The sequence below is a fragment of the Alosa sapidissima genome, chromosome 18 (assembly GCF_018492685.1).
Source record: "Alosa sapidissima isolate fAloSap1 chromosome 18, fAloSap1.pri, whole genome shotgun sequence".
Lineage (NCBI taxonomy): Eukaryota > Metazoa > Chordata > Actinopteri > Clupeiformes > Clupeidae > Alosa > Alosa sapidissima.
In genome coordinates this window covers 24,053,185-24,075,923 of record NC_055974.1, presented here as the reverse complement: position 1 = coordinate 24,075,923, position 22,739 = coordinate 24,053,185, and the positions used below count along the sequence as shown (strand labels likewise).

General features: G+C 40.5%; 1 protein-coding gene and 1 long non-coding RNA gene across 4 annotated transcripts in view; one reads left to right on the top strand and one right to left on the bottom strand.

The window, feature by feature from the left end:
* The window catches only part of LOC121689616, a 23,071-nt gene extending 15,311 nt beyond the window's left edge, over positions 1–7,760 (bottom strand). For all 3 annotated transcript variants that reach the window (XM_042069568.1, XM_042069570.1, XM_042069571.1), the window contains exons 1-6: positions 7,512–7,760; positions 5,933–5,980; positions 4,713–5,098; positions 2,601–4,233; positions 2,206–2,472; positions 1–432 (exon numbers count right to left, since the gene is read on the bottom strand). The exon at positions 1–432 is cut by the window's left edge and continues 15 nt beyond it. In XM_042069568.1, coding sequence (XP_041925502.1) covers positions 1–432; positions 2,206–2,472; positions 2,601–4,233; positions 4,713–5,052 — 2,672 coding nt within the window. In that variant the 5' untranslated portion in view covers positions 5,053–5,098; positions 5,933–5,980; positions 7,512–7,760. The remainder of the gene's footprint in view (positions 433–2,205; positions 2,473–2,600; positions 4,234–4,712; positions 5,099–5,932; positions 5,981–7,511) is intronic.
* On the top strand, positions 7,172–7,672 carry LOC121689618. The gene is made up of 2 exons (XR_006024833.1): positions 7,172–7,356; positions 7,439–7,672. It is a non-coding gene; the product is annotated as an uncharacterized LOC121689618 (long non-coding RNA).
* Positions 7,761–22,739: the final 14,979 nt, after the last annotated feature.

The following is a 22,739-nucleotide window of genomic DNA, read 5'->3' as shown; positions in this document are numbered from 1 at the left end:
TAGGGCAGGCACTGAAGGAAACTCCTCACTTCACTCTCTTCATCTGACCAGCCTCTCAGCTCTACTGGTTTCTTCTGTGTTTGGAGTTTCAGCACTTCTAGGAGGAGGGAGGCCTTTCTCTTTGAGAGGTCTATGGACCAGACTGCAGGAGCTGACTGGTAAAATGGCCTAAGTGCAGGCAAGAGACTCCTGCCTTTTAAAATCTCAATGTCTTTCACTTTCGAACACAAATCCAGCAGAAACTCATTGTGAGAACCATTGTAATAATCAGCACACCTATCAATCTCCTCAAAAGGGAAGGTGCACACAGAGCACAAGAGCTCAGAGAAACTCTGTCCTGTAGCTGAATCAGACACAGCTGCTGCCACACTCAGATCCAGCAGGAAACGGAACACTCCCTTTGGATACTCATTCAGTTCCTCTTCTGTGAATCTAAAAAGAAACACAACAAGTCTGGTAAAGGCAACAATATTGACCAGAAACACACACACACACACACACACACACACACACACACACACACACACACTTTTTGTGCAATTGGGACTGTGTGTGAGAATGCAAACCAATGGCATCCATACAATAAAAAAGAGGAAATTAACATCACATTAATGTTAAATGTAAAAAATACAGTGGTTAAACTGGTTGCTACCATCCTAAAAATACAGATTGTGAAATTCAACTCAGGTTTATCATTATTATTAGTAGGGGCTAGTAAAAAATAACTGAAATGGAATTATCAGGGTTCCCACTCTACTGTAGGTCAAATGTAAAATTCCATGACTTTTTTTCCCTGACAAAAAACTTGCAATTTCCATGACTTCATGATGCCACCCAATGTCAGTAGTAATACCGTGTCGGTACGTGCACTCAAACGCTCTGGTGCGCGGCGCGAATGTGTTAGCATGTTGCTATGCTAGCGGGCTCAGACGTAGCCATAGAGGAAGGAAGATAGCAGTAATCAAAAACATCCACGTTTTCCCTACTTAAATACCGTTGCACGAGTAGTTGATAAAAATGTTTAAGGTCACACAACATGAAACGTGGCGATTTTCCAAGCGAATAAACAGGAGAACTACAATGTGTGGCGCAATAGCACTTGGGAGTACTTCGACCTAGCATAGTAATATTAATTAACACCTAATTGTAGATCCTATCCACCATAACAAGCAGAAGTATTATAGTGATTTCATGGTGGATAGGATCTACAATACTTCTGCTTGTTATCACAACCCTTCACAATGCATGTTATAACCATGATTGTTCACAATCTACTTTACCACTACCTGCTACTTTTCTAAATCAGCTCAAACTAACGCCAGCAGGGCAGGTTGTCTCTATTTACGGATGACTGTGTGTGTGCCTCGGAGGGGGAAGGGGAGGCTGAGGGGTCGATCCAGCATGAACTCTGTGGTGGATAGGATCTAAAATTAGGTGTTAATTAATATTACTACGCTAGGTTGAAGTACTCCCAAGTGCTATTGCGCCACACATTGTAGTTCTCCTGTTTATTCGCTTGGAAAATCGCCACGTTTCATGTTGTGTGACCTTACTCATTTTTATCAACTACTCGTGCAACTGTATTTAAGTAGGGAAAACGTGGATGTTTTTGATTACTGCTATCTTCCTCCCTCTATGGCTACGTCTGAGCCCGCTAGCATAGCAACATGCTAACACATTCGCGCCGCGCACCAGAGCGTTTGAGTGCACGTACCGACATGGGAGAGGTATGACTCAACTCGTGAAAGTTAAGGTAAGAACATATATTACTACTGACATTGGGTGGTGTATTCCTTTAATATATAATATACCGACCAATGATTTCAGAGCAGCCGCGTAGCGTTCAATAATTTTTTACTTTTTTAGAGCAGCAGATGAATAAATAGGCATTGAATAAACAAAGTTGGGCTACTCAACCAAGCAGTAAAGCTAATAACCAGATATACACCAGTTCTGCATGGAAATATTTGTATTAATGTATTTTGGCAAGTCAATTTTAAACTACTACAACCACAACATTTCCTGATATTCCATGACTTTGCCCCAAACATTATACAATCCCCTGACTTTCCACGTCTGGAATAGACTATTCCAAAATTCCATGATATTCCTGAAATTCTATGACCCGTGGGAACCCTGAATTATGTCATGAAACACAGGGCAGACACTGAAATCAAATCCTCATTCCATCTGTCTGTAACTTACCTGAGAGAGGTGATGTGTGGTAGAACACTGACAATGGCACTGCAGAGGTCCTCACTCAGGGACTGTGCTGACTGATGGCAGTGCAGGACCAGGCTCATCTGCTGTGGGTGCTGCCGTATCATTTCTCCTGCTCTCTCAAACACAGATAGATCCCAAGCTGGCAAGTGCATCTCAGGCCCAGAAAGTTTCAGCAAATCAGGAAAAACTCCCGGGTTTTCCCAACTCAGTGTGGCTGTCCATATTTGACGTAAAAGGCTGGAATCAATTCTGCAAGGGCAAAAGTCAGAGACATGAGACTCAGTATGAAAGTAAGAAACTCCCATGGCTATAATTCTTAAGTTTGATATAATTCATAAGTGGACAAATGCTATTTAAAGGTGATTTGAATGTTATACCTGACATATTCATTACAGTCAAGGATGAAGTTCAGTCCTTGCTTAGATATTCTGCAGTTCTCCAGATCAAGAACAACCTTCATCCTAGCCTGTTTGATTACGTAAGACAATGTGCAACACTGATGTGGATGCAGATGTCCATCTGCCAAGTCCAAATTGTAGTTCACCCTGCTGAGAAAAACTGAGCATGCCTGAAGGGACTGTAGTTCAAACAGGCACTGGCAGAGGAAGAGTAGCTCTTCATTGCTATCCTCAAAGTCCTGGTCCGCGTTTATATAAAGGGATAAAAGTTTCTCAATAAATCCGGTAGATGTCACTTTAATACGCTCCTCTGGACATATACAACTGACTAATGAGAGATTTCTCTCAGATAGCAGACCACATAGAAAAGGAATCACATGCCTCATGTGTTTTCCTTCATCAGTTTTGCATTGGTGGAAGAATCCATCAATATCTCCTGGATTAGAGAGCAACCATATTGCAGCAAAGAACTCCTGCAGAGTGTTGTGGAGAAATGCACTATATGTTTTCACAGAAGTGGGGCCATCTCTCATGGTAAGCAGATGCAGAAAATTATGCTCAATGTTGGTATCATCACAACCCTCCAGGACTATAGACCTCTGGTTTATTGCAAGGAATGCATCTTTAGACAAATCTTGTATCTTCTCCATGTTGCATTGAATGAATTTGTCTAGTTGTCTTAATGTCAGGTCTGAGTCACATTTTTTCATTATTTGACGGAAGATGTTGAGGTAGACCTCAGTTGTTGTAAAAAGATTAGATGTTACTGTCATTGGAAACAGCATACAGGCAGCAACCATGAGTGCGTTCACAGGAACATAGCAGAGGCTGAACATCTCAGGATTCCCGAGGATGTAGCTCAGAGCATCAGGTTTATCCCTTAGCATGTGGGACATGTACGTCTGGATCGATTCTTCACTAAACCCCTCAACACACACTCTTAAACATGTCTCGATTGACAGGAACTCTTCATAATCTAGTCTGCAGGTTACCACAACCTTGGCCTCAGGAAGAAGGTCTTTGTCAAATATCTTTCTTAAAACTGAGTTCCTCTGCACACTATTGATATTATCAACAATGATTGTGACATGTTCAGAGTTCTTCTTAATATCCTCAAGAACCTCGTCTCTGTTTAAACTTGGTTCAGCATATGCCCCAAAGAGCAATGATTCCAAATCCACTGGTGATGACATCCCACATAGTGTTGTTTCATCAAAGTAGAACAAGTAGTTTAGTTTGCAATTCTCCTTTTTTACCCAAAGGTTAATCATTTCCAAAGCAACTGTTGTTTTCCCAATTCCAGGTTTACCCACAAGCAGAATGCTTTGCTCATTACATTCAAGGAGGTAATCAGGAGATAACTGAGGCTTGCTCTTTGGAATGTAGGCACTCAACTTTTTAGGCCGAGATTTCTTGTACTTCTTGGTTTTCTGTTTAATTTTAGTTGGCTCTGCATATCCCTGCCCTGCTCTGTCTAGTACCAAAGGAGTGTAAGAAAAGCATTGCACTGCATTTCTACCAAATACAAAATTGATTTGCTCTGTGTGAGTGTGGAGGATTTTCAGGGCTTTGGTTTTGAGCTGTGCTTGGTATAGCTGGCACGATCTGGGGCCTGAACACAAAAGGGAAATGCAAAGGAAATTACTGTAGGCTACACTACAGTATATGCGAATAATATAAGTATGCATACAATTCATGTCAGTGTCTTTTTAATGTAAATAATCAAAATTATTTTTATTTCTTTTATTCATCAAAATCATTACTTTTTTTAATAGGGATACTTATAAATGTAGCATAGAATGATTTTCACTATATTTGAGGATGTCAATGTCATGGAGTCTGCTGCCATCACAATATGTTTCTGCATGTAAATAAATCAAATTTGCTTTGCGGTAGCCACCAACAGCCAGATACTTTTATTGTCACTCAATATGTTTTACTAAAATTTATATTTAATTGCAGTGGGAGAAATATGCACTCACCATCTTTTTATGATTGTATTAAAAAACACACAAGAAGTACTTCATGATATTGATATGAACAATAAGAACACATGGAATGTCATATCATTATGTAATGTGGTTCTCTCACCATTGGGCTGCAAATCTGACTCCTCTCTGAAGGGGAAACAGCTGATCCAATAGTGCAAGTCAGGCCTGACATTCTTTGGTAAAGTCATGTTTTTTTTACCATCCAGAATCCTGAGGAACACATAGCTTGCCTCCTCCCCCTTTTTTGTTACAGAGTCTAAAAGATTTCTGGTTTGGGTTAAAGGATTCTTTTCTGAAGTCACCGCTGTGACATCATCAAAATTGAACACCCCTAACTCTTCAAGATTCTCGGCAATGAGCTCCTGGTGTTTCAGATTTTTCACCAAGTGTATCCAGGCTTTCTTGATGAAGTCCACAGCCGACTGATTGGTGCAGGCCATGTCATAGGTGCACCTTAAATACAACTCATCTTCGGCATCAGTACACCTGAGAGACAAATAACATCACAAACCAGTCTGTATTAGTATCAGTGCTTTTACCCGACCTACTACTACTAATGAAACCCACAACAATAATAATAATAATTTTCCATTATGACATAAGGAATCTGGAAAAAAAGTAGATTACAGTTATCACAGCTATGTAAATATGTGTCAGCTACTGTATATAAATGAGGCTATACGTCATGAAGTGTGGTCCATAGATTAAGTTAGTAACTAACTCAAGGCTACATATTTATTGTATAAGTATATACAGTATACTCTTTGGTCTCTGCATTCATCCCAATCCGTGAATTAGTGAAACACACACAGCACACAGTGAACACACAGTGAGGTGGAGCACACACTATCCCAGAGCAGTGAGCTGCCTGCTATAGCGGCGCTCGGGGGGCAGTGAGGGGGTTAGGTGCCTTGCTCAAGGGCACTTCAGCCATGGATGTGGGCATGGGAGGGCGGTGTTCAACCACTTCCCCCGCCCACATTTTTCCTACTGGGTCGGGGATCGAACCGGCAACCCTTCGGTTACAACCCCGAAGCCCTAACCAGTAGGCCACGACTGCCCCAAATAATAGGGTATGTTCCATTCATCATAACAATTTCAGTTTCAGTTTCAGAACATTCATGAACTTTTCTGAATTCTCAGAATCAAAATGTTTTGTACAACCTCCACATCATCATGCTTATACAGTATCCTTTTGCAGGAAGGTGCAAAGGCATTCTCAGAATCTTTAAAAGAGCTGTACGTTGCTGTTTTGATGTGCACAAATGGTGTTGTTGGGGTCAGATGACATCTGTGTTGTGCACCTGTGTGGTTACTCACAGTAATTGGGTCACGTGGTGTTGGTGGCGGCAAAAATCGTAATATCACCTGGGGGGTATTCCAAGTACGTGTTTTAGTGACAATCCTGGGTAAGTTAACTCAGAGTAAGAGGTAAACCTCCTACAACAAGAGCCCTATGGCATTGTTTTGTTAGGAGAATGAAGCCATACAGCTCCTCTATTAGGAGGCTTACCACTTACTCTGTGTTAACTTACCCAGGTTTGTCGAAACAGACACTTTTAAGAAGAAAAACCGGCACCTGCTGTTTAGTCTTTCCTACAGAAAACATTGAGTTATCTATTCATTCTTCGCATCCAAATGGCTTAAACCAGCTATCATCATGTCAATTATACAAACGCCTATCCTTAGTTTCAGTGAAATATTATGTCTGCTGAATGATGTATCCATTCAAACCTTTACTTATTTTTATACGTGTGAATGATTACATGAGAATTGATTCCATTCATTCAAAGTGACAACATGTGTTTAGCCTAAAACTAATAGGCTATCAAGCCAGATTGGCTTCAAATCAGTCAGCGCATTTCTCAGAAGAAACAAACCGTTAAAAAGCATCACCACACTATAGCCTGCAAAAGTAAGCTAAGCTAACTCTCTTCAAATTATTGGTTTGTCCAAACAATAAATAATTGCTAGGCCTACTCAAATATCATATAACAGGACCACCAGCTTCTAGGCCTACTTTTCGGTCAGGACACTTAATCATGTAGGCTAGCCCTAGGCTATACATGTAGCCCTGTAGATTTTTAGGCTATTCTGTAAGTGCCCTATCGGCTACAAGCACCCTCCAAATTATGTTTTCTATGTTTTTGTTTATGTTTATGGAATTTTAGCGGACATATTTGTTTGAAGTGACCTACAAAATATAATAGCCTACAACAGTTACAATTAGCGGTAGCTAAACCGTTTTAAAAGGTTATTGGTGCTTGCATTAGGCAATAGTAACACAAATGTCAATACAATATTGATTATCAATAACCATACAATACCAGAAATATACAAAACATAACTAATAAGAACAACTTAATTAATTGTAATTAAGTGTAAGCTGAACAGATAGGTCTTTAGACCCCTCCTGTGAGACCCAAAACTATTGCAGGAACGGTACTGGGGACTCACTCATTCGACCTACGAGGAACCACTGAGGAAAAGAGTCTTAATTTGACCTAGCGTTTATGGCTGATCGACACAACAGACGCACATCAGAAGACTGAAGTGGGCGATTGGGGATGTAAAGCTGGATCATAAAATAGATAGAGAAATACAATTTCGTTGATTAATACTAGCTAGGCTAATAATTGTAAAACTCGACTCATCTACGGAACGGACATGCTACGGTAGTTAACACAGCTGTATTCCGCATTTTTCCAGAGCCCGTCTACCTGCAGCGACATCACTGAATGCAGGTTTCAAAAATTAGTAATTAACCAGGTTTGATAGTTTGTTTATTTATTGATTTTCACTTTTATTTCTTTCTCTTTTTACTAGCGAGACGAAAAGAGAAAACTACTAAAGAACATGGATTCGAATAACAAAAACGAAAGTGAAAGTTGTAGCCTACCCTTATCCGAGCGAGCTGGAATGTAGCCACTACTACAACACGACCTAAGGAATCATAATCGGCAGCTCTTTTTCATTCCAATCAAAACCTTACCTACTGTCTTGGTACTGTCTACCATCTCGTCTATTTCTAGCATGCTACCTCCGGCCGTGGTAGATTGACACAGAGGTAGGCTGGGAGAGACAGTAAAAGAAAGTGAAGTAGCCTAGGCTAAACCATGTCTATGGCCACGGGCTCTGCTACGCACCTATGGCCCATAGACATAATATACATAGACGCCGCATCGACCGCTGCTCCCTACTAGCGCTGACGAGATTTGGAGCCGCCATCTTGGACCGGTCATCCACTCCACTCAGTGTAATCTGTTTGGCCGGTGCAATGAGCTGTCAGCACACTTAATTAATCATATCTCACTGAATACCGAACAGATTTTCACGCGGTTTTTTTTGCTGCAAAGGTCATACATGTAGCTATGATACAGGCCACATTGTTCGAAAATACAAAATACAACCAATAGTACGGTAATGTTAAATCTTACTTGTGAAAAGTAAATCCCCCGAGTATGGTCCGCCGATTTGAGCAGGAACATGCTGCACAGTGCTGTCATCTTGTGTTTTCTGCTGCAACGCAATGAGGAGTATGACCGGTCCAAGATGGCGGCCGCATTTCTTGTTTCCAGCAGCCAATGCGGCGTCTATGTATATTATGTCTATGCTATGGCCTACCAGAGCCCATCTGATCTGGGCCTACGTTCTCTAAGGACCCAACTGTCATGTGACTTTCCATACAACAGGTAGGGTGTCCACTCAGATTCCTGATCAGTTATATAAATGTTACATACTCCTCTTTTTATAACAAAAAACAAAAACAAAGATTCTGCATGCTCTAGGATAGTGTAACAACAATGAGAATTGCACTCTTCTGTGGCAGTGAGGTAAATGACTTGGTGTAGGCCCTACTTAAAATTACAACTTAAACACAAAACATTACTCTCTGCATATTCAGTATGCCCGATTTCATCGGCAATAAACATTTCAACATCAAGCTCTTAATATGGCAACACAATATACCTATTATTTCCTGAGCATTTCTTTGACAACACTTCTTCATATGAACACTACGTATTTCATCCAACACTAGTTTTCAATAAACAATTGCAGTATTAAATGGTAACACTATCGTCTAACACTTTGAATACGGTTTCATCAAGCACCATTTTACAATAAACACCTTCAATAAACATTACAGTTATTATACAACTGACTTGCTATAATATTTCTGCAATTCACTTAAACATTGCAATACACATTTGTGTATGAATATTGCATTTACTTTTTTAGTCTGACATACTCCATTGTGCAACTGTAGTGATCTGGCTGACAGGTCATTGTACCTCTTTTGATGTTGTTGATAACGAAATGTTCAGTGTTTTTCACTTCACCTTTCAGTGGTCATAATGTTATGGCTGATTGGTGTAAGTACTATAGGCATGTGGGCTATATGAACAGTCATCTACAGCTTTAACATTTATTTTTGACATACAAATATATTTATTTGGATAATTGTGTTAACAGATCAATTATCCTGGAGGTCTGCCTCAACTTTTCTATCCTTTTCAGTAAAAGATGGTGCAATGTAAACAAATAAAAACTGAATTGAAGGTACATTTTTCTTAGACAAAAAGTAATCCTCTTGTCTCATCTGTTGTGGTGTTGCATGCTCAAACAACAAACCAGAAGATATAAAGTGCTGGTTTAGGAAATCTAGCACTTTCAAAAAATATAGAGCTGAACTGTCACTTATTTCATTGACATGATCAAAGAACCGGTATATCGCGACACCCCTAGCACAGTATCCCTGAAGACAGTGTATGCGTGTGTGTGTGTGTGTGTGTTTTAAACAAAATCCACATGGCACCTTCTGAATATATATATTTATTTACATCATGAATATTCTGAAATGATGACAGTATGCAACAATGTCAAGTCAAGTCAGTTTTATTTCTATAGCGCAATGTCATTAAGGTGTTTTTCATATAAAACCCTGCCAGACCCCTAAGCCTCTGTTTAGCTTGGGCATTAGTGGCTAATCCTAGCCTGGGGCAAATAAAAAAGAGGAGGCAGAATGTGAGAGGGTAAGAAGAGCAGAGGGGGGACCCATAGTGAATCAGCAAGGGGAAATGTATTGGGAGTCAATAGCATGGGGTGGAAGACCTACACAGCTGTGTGTGTGTGTGTGGTGTGTGTGTGTGTGTGTGGGGGGGGGGGGGGGGGGGGGGGGTCTTAATTCTAAATCTCTGATGTTTTACTTATTATTTTGTTTGTTTGTTTGTATTATTACTTTTTTGTCTATTATTGTGTTAAATGCTCCAAATGTATAGTTAAATGCACCAAATGTATAGCTATAGTTAAACGCTCCAAATGTATAGTTAAATGCTCCAAATGTATAGCTATAGTTAAACGCTCCAAATGTATAGTTAAATGCTCCAAATGTATAGCTATAGTTAAACGCTCCAAATGTATAGTTAAATGCTCCAAATGTATAGCTATAGTTAAATGTATCCAAATATATGTATTATGTGTATGAAAGGAGCTATACAAATAAAGCTTATTATTATTGTTATAACATGAAATTGTGAAGAATTTGTGGATCTCATCATTTAGAGTACAATATCATTAAAACATTCAGAGAATCCAGAGAAATCTTTGAAAACAAGGGACAGGACTGAAAAACAATATTGGATGGCCATGGTCTTTTGGACCTCAGATGGCACTACATTAAAACCAGACCTGTTTCTGAAAGAAAAAATAATTGTATGGGCTCTGTATAACCTCCATTGTCTATGAGTACAGTTTAATGCTGCATTCACAAACTCTAGCTTTTACCCTGCAAAAAAAGAAATGTATTTCAACATGATGTGAGATGCCGCCTTCTTATCTGCCGAGCTCATTTAAGATGGACTGAGGTGAAAGTGGGAAACAGTCCTGCGGTTAGACATCAAAATGTTTAATTATTTTGGAAAACACATACTCTGTATCCTATGTATCCTCTGTATACTAAAGAGAAGAGGGACTATCCAACTTGTTATAGTGCTCAGTTCAAAACGGTATGGTATGGAGGCGCATTAGTGCCTAGGGCATAGGCATCATGCACATCTGGCAAGGCACTGTAGCACCCACCAACATAATAAAAATCTGCACGTTTTAAACCCACCAACGTAATAACTTCCCACCAACGTAATAATTTCCCACCAATGTAATAAACCAATAATTATTACATATGATACAAACATAGATTTCTGTTTCTTCAAATGGTCAAATGATACTGTCGGTACAAAAAAACAAACGAAAAAAAAAAAACATTGGTTCTACTGTACCTATAGCTTGAGTTGCTACAGCCAACAGCTAGAGCTGTCAGGCAGCTACAGTGCTGGGGGCATGTTGAGCTTCCATAACATCCCTCTCAATTCTGCGGTCACCCTTGTTGCTTGTGCACCTTTTCCTACCACACTTTTCCCTTTCAGTCAACTTTCCATGAATATGCTTTGATACAGCACTCTATGAACAGCTGAGCCTGCCCTTTCAGCAATGACCCTCTGTGGCTTACCCTCCCCATGTCATTTGAGGGTCTTCTGGGCAACTGTCAAGTCAGCAGTCTTTCCCATGATTGTGGTTGTGTTTACTGAACCAGACTGAGAGATTAAAGGATCAGGAAACTGATTTTCATATACATATATTATAACCTCTTTGTTCTAATATTTTCATATACTGTTTTTGGTAACACTTTATTTGGTAACACTTTATTTTAATGTGTCGCTGTTACAGTGTACTTACCTAATTAGGTACAGTGGTACAACCTGTGTAACAACATGTACTATCAGGTACTATCATTGTACTTGCATAATGTATTTGTGAGTACCTACATATAGTTGTTACATTGTAATACTGAGTGCTTTTACAAAACTTTGCCAATTTGCCTAAATTTTCATCAGAGGCAAAGAGCTGACCTGAGACCTGCTGGATGGGGTAAATCGGGTCATGATAGATTTGATATACAAAGCATGCTTAGCTCCAGTCAAGGCCTCATTGTCTTCAGTGTACATGTAACAGCTGTGCTGCTACAACCTTGTTACTCTTTGATACAGTGGAATAAACTGGAACAGGTCTTGTCTTGGAACAGGTCTACTAATTCACATGTACTGTGTGGTGTAACAGCAGACACGTTTCAACACATCAATTACAGGATGTATATATGTAGATGTAAGTACTTAACTGGTACACTTTATTTTAATGGGTTTATTCCACTGTATCAAAAGAGTAATACATGTGTACCAACACAGTTGATACATGTACTACAGTATGTAGGGTAATGGCAGACATGTTCCAAGACACCAATGACACAACATACATGTAATATGTAATTGTAAGTACTTAACTGGTACACTTCATTTTGATGGGTTTATACCACTGTATCAAAGAGCAATAAGTTTGTACCAACACAGTTAATATATGTACTATGTAGTGAATTAGTAGACCTGTTCCAAGACATCGAAGACATAACATACATGTCATATGTACATGTAAGTAATTAACTGGTACACTTAATAGGTTTATTCCACTGTATCAAAGAGTAACAAGGTTGTAGCAGCACAGCTGTTACATGTACTGAAGACAATGAGGCCTTGACTGGAGCTAAGAATGCTTTGTATATCAAATCTATCATGACCAGATTTACCCCATCCAGCAGGTCTCAGGTCAGCTCTTTGCCTCTGATGAAAATGTAGGCAAATTGGCAAAGTTTTGTAAAAGCACTCAGTATTACAGTGTAACAACTATATGTAGGTACCCACAAATACATAATGCAAGTACAATGATAGTACCTGATAGTACATGTTGTTACACAGGTTGTACCACTGTACCTAATTAGGTAGGTACACTGTAACAGCGACACATTAAAATAAAGTGTTACCCTGTTTTTTGATTTTCATAAGCTGTAAGCCGTAATCACCGATGGAAGTTATTATACAGTATTACACAGATGCCTTATTAAGACCTCAATAAACTATTCATGACACAAACTTAGGCCTCTGGTGATCACTGGATAGTAAAGCTACTGATTGACAATTTTGCTTTGATGTTGTATTTTCTTCTGTTGATTTTGTTAAGCATAAGCATATATACTCTTTTGATCCCGTGAGGGAAATTTGGTCTCTGCATTTATCCCAATCCGTGAATTAGTGAAACACACTCAGCACACAGTGAACACACAGTGAGGTGAAGCACACACTAATGCCTGCAACAACAGCAGCGCTTGGGGAGCAGTGAGGGGTTAGGTGCACTACTGGTCGGGGTTCGAACCGGCAACCCTCCAGTAACAAGTCCGAAGCGCTAACCCACATAGGGGGACATAGCAGTGAGTCTTTGATGATCATCCTTGTTTTGGTGTTTTGGGATGCAGAGTTGATTAAACCATCACACAGCCTCCTTTCATGATGAGTCCATTTGGCTAGTTCATCAGACAAGCACTAGTATGACAGGAGGCAGTCTGGCGTCTTCATGGTCATGCTTGCTCTACGGCTAAATTAGTATGGAAAATGTCACGCTCCATAAGAGAGCCTTAGAAAAGAGTGTGGCTGTGTGTGTGGTTTCACTCTCCAAACTAATATTCCAGACCTCTATAAGTCAGAACTTTACTGTGAAGCAATGGAACTCCTGAATTATTCTGTGCAACGCTGTACAACATTGTCACATTTGATTGTAGTGCATACATTTCAACACAAGGGGGAGTCAGTATGCATCGAATGTTTATCTTCCTTGCATGGTGTTTCTCCTAAAACGTTTAAGGTGCATTATGGGGGGATCATAGATTGGGTTTATATTTTTTCTGATTGCTTAGGCACATTTTTTGTAACTATGGCTTTCTTTGCAAAACTCTACACACAAATAGGCAAATCTTTCACCCAGTCAGCAAAACATTGTAGTTCTCTTGCAAAAGCCAACACACCTTGCTTACATGTAACTCTTCACACCTTCGTAAAAATGATGTTTTCGTATTAAACGGTAAACACAAGCCATCACAATAATAAGCACACAATGTGCCAACTACACACTGATGGTATGAATAAAAAACACATCTGGCTTTTGCTTTCTCTGTGCACAAGGTAGACTATGTCAGTTTGAGGTCATACTTTTGTCATAGTTCTGTAAACATACAGGGATCCAAACTTCAAGTATTGGTGTTTATTTACACACATCAAAACAAACAGTGTGTTTGTGAGGTTAATCACAATAGTGATTTTTATAGCACAATTTCTAAAACTATCAATACTTATAGCAAAACCACTCACTGAGTTCTCAAAACTAAAAGCACAAATAATGCTTTGCACTCAGTTTGCAGTTTTGTAACACACACGTTGCACGACTGTAGGCACAATCCACTGCACAGCACTCTTTTTGCGGAACTGTAAACACAACTCACTGCTTTATACTCAATTTCCAAATGATCAACACACTCCTAGCAAATCTATACACATGTATGGCTATTATTTACTCTATTTTGCCAACTCTCTGGCACACTTTATTAAACTGTTTTAGATAATTAGTTCACTTTGCAATCAGCCTAAGCACTATAAATAAGCCACAGGTAATGTACAATGGGTACAATGGAGGGAGCAGGAATAGTGAGAAGAGTAAGAATTAGAGGAGGCCGAAGAATCGGATGTGGAGGTGAAGAAGTGAGAGGGAGAGGATGACAAGGACAAGAAGGTGAAGTTAGAGGAAGAGGACAAGGAGGAGCAAGAGGTGGATGGGGAGGGGGAAGAGGAAGGGTAAGAAGAGAAAGAAATAACCCTTTTACAGGCAAAAAATCAGTCTACATGTGGGGATATTGTCATGTCAGCCCTGGATACGGCATTCCAGAATATATTTTCCCCGGTGCCTTGGACTAGGACATTGCATGTGATGTAGACGAAATTTTGAGAGAGACGACACAATGTAGACTGATTTTTTTGTCTCAGTGAAATTGCTATTTTGTGTTTTGAAACACACTTGTGTTTGTTTTGATGTGTGTAAATATACACCAACCTACTTGAAGTTTGGATCCCTTTATGTTTACAGAACTATGACAAAACTATGACTTCAAACTGACATAGTCTACCTTGTGCACAGAGAAAGCAAAAGCCAGATGTGTTTTTTATTCATACCATCAGTGTGTAGTTGGCACATTGTGTGCTTATTATTGTGATGGCTTGTATTTACTGTTTGATACGAAAACACCATTTTTACGAAGGTGTGAAGAGTTAAGCAAGGTGTGTTAGCTTTTGCAAGAGAACTACAATGTTTTGCTGATTGGGTGAAAGGTTTTCCTATTTGTGTGTAGAGTTTTGCAAAAAAAGCCATAGTTACAAAAAATGTGCTTAAGCAATCAGAAAAAACTGTAATACAGAGACGTGTGGTGCTGTATTGTACTGCCTGGATGTTGTATAAATGATGCTTTGTTAAGCAAAACAACATCTGGACTGTAGCATTGAATTGCCACCAAGACCATAGAGGAAATTCACATCTATTAATCAAAGTTTTATATAAGATTCTACTTTTAGGAAAAGTTTAATAAGCTTCCTTTGAATAAAGAGCACCTTTTGTAGCTTATTCATAAGGCCTATCATGTTTATTTAATATAAGATTGGGTCATATTTATTTTGGCCTAATATTGCATCATATCTCTTTGAATGTTATGTCTTTTGGAATGTTATTTCAAAATACTTGTGTATTAAAAACATAGTTAGCATAACGATGTATGCATACTGTATGTTATTTAATATTTGTACAATATCAAATTGGAGTTGGACTTGTGGTTGTAGGGGTCACTGGCGAGTCTTTAGTGGAAGGCAGAAGGACCCACATGGTCATATGGGGGAGGCATGGAGGCATGGAGGCATGGAGAACTGAATGTAGGCAGGAGGCAGCTGAGACAGCAGGACACCTTAACCTGGGGATGGTCTTTGTGCATTAAACATGACATGATGTCATGTTTGTTTAGCCTCATGACAGTCACATTTTGTATAACTCTGTATAACTCTGATGTACGTACATGTCTAGTTTTATAATACAGTATTAGTTATTCTAGAGGCTGTTGCTGTCTGTTTTGTGTCCTTTTCAGTAGAAAGTGTTGTAATCTTCTGTTGTCAGTGGCAACCTCCCCCCTTCTCCCCCATTCCCCCATCTCCTTTATGTCAGAAGTTCACCATCATTACCCTTAAGTTCACCCTTCCACATCTCAACATTACGCAACATTATACAAAAAGTCCGCTTTCACTCTCTCTCTCTCCCCCACTCTCTCTCCCTCTCTCCTAATCCCTCCCTTCTCTCTCCCTTTCTTTCCTCCCTTACTTTCTCTCTCTCCCTCTTTTTCTCCCCTCCATCTCTCTCCCCTCCCTCTCTCTCTCTCTCCACTGGCACCTCAATACAGTTTTTTTCTGAATGCTTAAACACATTTTTTGTAACTATGGCTTTTTTTGCAAAACTCTACACACAAATGGCAAAACCACTCACTGAGTTCGCAAAACTAAAAGCACAAACACTGCTTTGCACTCAGTTTGCAATTTTGTAACACAATTTGTAGCACAATGGCTATTATTTACACTATTTTGCCAACTCTCTGGCACACTTTCTCATGTGAAAACTGTTTTAGATAATTAGTTCACTTTGCAATCAGCCTAAGCACTATAAATAAGCCACAGGTAATGTACAATGGGTACGATGGAGTGAGCAGGAAGAGTGAGAAGAGAAAAAAACAGATAAAAAATCAGTCTACATGTGGGGATATTGTCATGTCAGGCCTGGATACGGCATTCCAGAATATATTTTTTCCGGTGCCTTGGACTAGGACATTGCATGTGATGTAGACAGAATTTTGAGAGAGACGACCCGATGTAGACTGATTTGTTTTGTCTCAGTGAAATGCTATTTTGTGTTTTGACTTGGAAAAACACACTTGTGTTTGTTTTGATGTGTGTAAATAAGCACTAATACTTGAAGTTGGGATCCCTGTATGTTTACAGAACTATGACAAAAGTATGACCTCAAACTGACATAGTCTACCTTGTGCACAGAGAAAGCAAAAGCCAGATGTGTTTTTTATTCATACCATCAGTGTGTTGTTGGCACATTGTGTGCTTACTATTGTGATGGCTTGTGTTTACTGTTAGATACAAAAACACCATTTTTACGAAGGTGTGAAGAGTTAGAGTTTTGCCATTTGTGTGTAGAGTTTTGCAAAAAAAGCCATAGTTACAAAAAATGTGCTTAAGCAATCAGAAAAAACTGTAATAGCTGTAAGTTCTCTGCTGCCTAGCGACAACCCTATAGCCCTCCCCACTCCCCTCCCTCATCGCCCTGATGAAAGTCTGGCCAGGTGAGTGTTCTCCGCTGCTCTCCAACCCAGATTGGGGACATTGTGGGACATTATTGTCTGGCCAATTAAAGTTCCAGCGATCTAAGACCCTCTCAGACTCACAAAGAATGGACTAGATCTCTCTTTCAGTAAACTAAGAGAAGGCTGCAGAAAGTTGAATCAGAACTTTCAAATGATTTAAGACCTTCGTAGCTACTCAGAGAGGTAATTGTTCAGTGAAGCACCATCATCTTTTCATAGAATGTACTTTTTGCAAATTTGTTTTCAAGTTTTTAGGAGCATTAATTGTTTGGCCACTACAAAATCATTTCTCAGCAGCCTCTTAACACCAGGTGGCTTTGCTTTGTATTTGAATTGAGCTAATGACCCTTGATGGAGTCAACAATTTTACAACATGCTGACTGTTTGGACGAGATACTGTATGCTTCATTTGAGTGCAGTGTGCCTCTTTTCGAGTTCAGCTTGCCATCACGGTTTGGTCTGCTACCTCTAGCCTATGAGTCAAATCAGTTGCATAACCTGCTCCTAGAAGAGTGGGGGGCAGACCAATAGTACAAGCAGGTGAAGAAAGGGAGAGAGAAGTAGAGAGAGAGAGGGAAAGAGGGAGATGGTTTAATGGAAATGTTTCTTTTTCAGGGAAAATCCCATCCGTGGCATGTTTTATTGCTAACGGTTCAGCAGACTCCTAAGGGGCTTACAGCAGTTTAATCACCGGCCTCCCCATTTTTTTGTTCTCTCTCTCTCTCTCTCTCTCTCTCTCTCTCTCTCTCTCTCTCTCTCTCGGTCTGCTCACCTCCAAAAGCCATGGCGACAGCCCCGCAGAAAAGTCTGGCCCGTCCCGTCCCGTCCCAACGGTCGGCAAGGGGATGTTCCGCCCCCACGCTGCTGGGCCGAGCTGATTTAGCTGTTTGCCTCGTCCCCCCATTGAGAGCCTCGAAAGACGAATGTGTGTTTACGGGAACGAGGGGTTGTGTAGGGGTGTAGGTGGGGGGGGGGAAGGGGAGGGTGGGGGCGGTGGGTAGAGGTGGCAGGCCAGGGTGGGGAGTGGACTGTATGTGTGTGTGTGTGTGTGGAGGAGGGGGGGTCTGTAGGTGCCTTTGTGTTACCGTAGTGATTCGGAACATGGCAAGAGCAGGTCGAGATAAATCTTGTAAGTTGGAACAAATGTGTGCTGCTGTGTGTGTGCCACTGTCCTGTGTGTGTGTGTGTGTGTGTGTGTGTGTGTTTGTGTGTCTGTGTGTCTGTGTTTCACTGTCCTGTGTGTGTGTGTGTGTGTGTGTGTGTGTGTGTTTGTCTGTGTGCCACTGTCCTGTGTGTGTGTGTGTGTGTGTGTGTGTGTGTGCGCCACTGTCCTGTGTGTGTGTGTGTGTGCCAAGCCTATGAGTTCAGTACATGCAAGTGAGGGGGTTTACAGTAAATCCGAGGCTTTGCTGAGGAGGACTCACGTCTTCCTCTCCACCATGCCACAATTCCTCTCCTCTATTCCACTTGTCTTCTCTCGTTCATGCTCCTTTGTTCTCTTCTTTCTCCTATCCTATCCTCTCCTATCTTCTCCTGTCCTTTCTTATGTCTTTTCTCATCTCCTCGTCTCCTCCCATACCCATACCGTAGTGACCCATACAGTGACCCATACAGTAGTGACCCATACAGTAGTGACCCATACCGTAATGACCCATACCGTAGTGACCCATACAGTAGTGACTCATACCGTAATGACCCATACCGTAGTGACCCATACAGTAGTGACCCATACACCCATACCGTAGTGACCCATACAGTAGTGACCTATACAGTAGTTGACCCATACCGTAATGACCCATACCGTAGTGACCCATACAGTAGTGACCCATACCGTAGTGACCCATACAGTAGTGACCCATACAGTAGTGACCCATACAGTAGTTGACCCAAACAGTAGTGACCCATACAGTAGTTGACCCATACAGTAGTTGACCCAGTAGTTGACCCATACAGTAGTTGACCCATACAGTAGTGACCCATACAGTAGTGACCCATACAGTAGTTGACCCATACATTAGTTGACCCATACAGTAGTTGACCCATTCAGTAGTTGACCCATACATTAATTGACCCATACAGTAGTTGACCCATACAGTAGTGACCCATACAGTAGTGACCCATACAGTAGTTGACAGGAGACACATTCACACACAAACACACACTCCTTTTTCTCCTCTCTCTCTCTCCTCTTCATCCTTCTCGTCCTCTCACTCTATCCTCTTCCCCTCTCCTCTTCCTCCTTCTCCTCCTCTCTCTCTCTCCTCTTCCTCCTTCTCCTCCTCTCACTCTCTCCTCTTCCCCTCTCCTCTTCCTCCTCCTCTCGCTCTTTTCTCTTCATCCTTCTCCTCCTCTCCCTCTCTCCTCATCTCCCTCTCTTCCTTTTTTCTGCTCCTTTCACTCTCTCTTCCCCTCTCCTCTTCCTCCTTCTCCTTCTCTCCCTCTCTCCTCCTTTTCCTCCTCCACTGCACCTCCTTGCTTGTCTCTGGAGCTTCAAGCATAGCAGTGACTCCTGGACAATGGCTGCTTTGTCGCTCCTGCCCTAAGCCTATGCGTCCAGCCTTGGCCTAGCTGTTTCTTTGAGTAAGGGAGTCGAGGGGTGGAAGGAGGGTAGAGGAAGGTAGGGGGGCAGGGGGCATCATGGGGCATAATGTGAACAAATGGGCCTGAGATGCTAAAAAAAATATATACACCCCTACTGTCCTTTCTGGTTAATGCTATCTAATCATAGTTATCAAGTGCTGCTGGGCTGACTTAGCTCTTAGTGAGGAAGGTGAGTGCCTGTTCTTATTAGCGCATATCAGCGCTTCCCCACGTTGGTTGTGTGGATATTGTTTCCCCTTCCTCCCCAGTGTGAGACCATTGGATCAGTGGCGCCGGGTTAGCTGGGGAGAATAATGCTGCTCTTTGTTAAGCTGCCGTGCGCCCCTCTTGTTCCAGCACCGCTGCTGCAGCAGGAGGAGGAAGTGGGGAGGTCACTTGATGAAGTGCAAAGACATGACTGATGCCATGCTGGTACCAATGCCCATGAGTCCATGGGGCCAACGAAGAGGAAGAGGATGGTGATTATAATGTTTATGGTGGTGATGATGAGGATGCTGGTGGTGGTGATGATAATTAGAAAGGTGATAGTAATGATTATGATGATGTTTCGGAAGGTCATTCTAATGATGATAAAGATGACTGTGATGATGGTGACAGCGATGCTGCTGCTGCTGATAAAGATGACGATGATAATGATAATGACTAATGACTAATGACAAATACTTGGCAGTTGAAATTGACTCTAAACTAACTTTTAATGAATGTGCACTGAACAAAACCAAGAAAATGCAACAGAGAATGTTTTTCCTTAGAAAACTAAATAATTTTAGATTAGACAGTCACATCCCAGCCAGCACACGACCGACCTTCAACGTTGAAATATAGGGGAAATAACGTCAGTTGTTGCGTCAATGTTTAAACAATGTTGAAACAATGTTTAATGCTAAATAGTTGTAAAAGGGTATGTAGACAAACATTGAAACAACGTTGGTTGTAAAAAGGTCAAGAAAATCAATGTTGAATTATAGGTGAAATAATGTCAGTTGTTGTGTCAATGTTGAAACACTGTTTTAATGCTAATTGTAAAATGCTGACAAATGGTTGTAAAATAAGAAATCAAGGAAATCAGCACCAATGTTGAAATGGCGGATGTTGAAATAATATTGCGATATCAACGTTGATTCAATTTGCGAATCCAACACATAATTCAACGTTGATTCACCCGTTATAAGGTTTTTTTAAAAACGTTTATAACGTTTATTTACCGTTGAATCAATGTTGAAATGCCAGCAGGGATCCTTGTAATGTTTTATAAAAGTCTCCTTCAGAGCGTTCTGTCATTTGGCCTTATCTGTGTGTTTGGCAACATGCATGTTAAGGACCAAAAGAGACTGCAGCGTATGATCAAGATGGCCAGCAATATCATCGGACTTAGGTGTCAGCAGCTCAGCTGTACAATGACTTCATACTAAAAAAGACTGACCAAATCCTTAATGACCCCTCCCACCCTCTCCATCATAGATTTATGCGAAGCAATAGGTCAACTGGCAGAATTCTTCAACAGAGAATTAGAACAGAAAGGTACAATAAATCGTTTGTGCCCACAGCGATCAGATGGTATAATGACCAAGTACATCGCAAGCCCCTTAACTCCACACTGGCACTTTAACTCCACACTGGCACTTTAACTGAATGGTTGATCACAATCCCCTTTTTATAACTCTTTTACATTTTTAGCTACAATGTTTAGTATTTTCCATGTTGTATCGATGTTTGATGTTGGACTGTCATTGTCATTTCTGTAGTAAGTCTATTGTCATTTTTTATGCAATCTGTTCATCTCTGCATTGTTTTGCTTTCCTTCCTTTAGACATGTTTATTGGTTTGTCTGCAGTGTGTATGTCTTGGAGAGTGTGTTGTGACAGAGGCGCAATGAAGGACCACGTGAATTTCCCCCTATGGGATAATAAAGTTCACCTTGACCTTGACCTTGACCTTGACTAAATGATAAGTTGGTGGCTCTAATAATAGTAATGGTGATGTCTTGGTCCACCCTGCAAGAGACACGGATTTGGCTGGTGGTGAGAAACAGGAAAGGAAATGATGGTTATGATGAAGAACGAGGTGATAAATGTGATAAAGATAATGATGAAGATGGGGATGGTGATAATGTTAGGTATATAATAGTTTTGATGTTCCTGGAATTGCTAGAATGATGAGGAATATAATGCTGGTTCTCATATACTAATAGTGATGATGATTAGAATGGTGTTTTAAACAAAGATGACAAAGATTGAGTTCAGTTTTTCTCAAACGTTTTCAGACCAAGGACCACTTAACCAATAAAAAAAAAAACCTCACTGGGGCACCACAAAGCTACAGACTAATAATCTGCAAGAAACACAAAGTTTTTCTCACGTGAAGGCTACAACCTACTGTAATTTATATGAAACACTTTCTATTGTGATGGCTACAACATACAGTAGTGTACATGAAACACTAAGTCTTTCTCATGTGATGGCATGGCATCATTTGAGTTCTGGTTGCTAAGGCGCTTGCTGAATGAAGGTTTTATGTCTCCTGTGTGCAGTGTTAAAGCAGCCTTTCAGACCGGGCCTCAAAGGGTGAAGACATAAACCACAGCACTGTCCAGGTCCGGTCTATATATCACGGGTTAATCTATATATCACTGTACTTATGTGGGTCACTAGGCCTGTAGAGGGGGGACACCGTTAGGGTGTATCTACAGTCGTCTGAACAATATGTGAACTATATGTACACATGTATATAAAGAGTTTGGTTCCAAAATGCTATATCCTCCATTTTAATGAATTTTCATAAATCACTTTTTCAAGTAATTTCAGTAGAACTATAGTTGGATATTGTTGTTTGATTTATCTTTACTCAAGCAAAACAACACAACTGCAATTTTATTGATATTACCTGAAATACAAACAAAAGTAGCGTGCGCACATCCAAAAATAGGTGCTGGATAAAAAAAAAAAGTTAAGCTGTAAAAAAATCTGTATTACCTGAAATTCACAATTAAATGACATGACGTTTTAATGTTGTTAAAAATTGATATAGTGTTTTGGAACCAAACTTTTTATATGTAACACTTCCAATGACCTAACACGTACTTGCTGTACAACGTACTCTACTCCACTTTCTACCTCTTTCTCCTCTACTACATTTTGACTAGTACTTGTAATGTATCCTCTAGGAACAGTATTGACTGATGCAGTAGTAATGCCT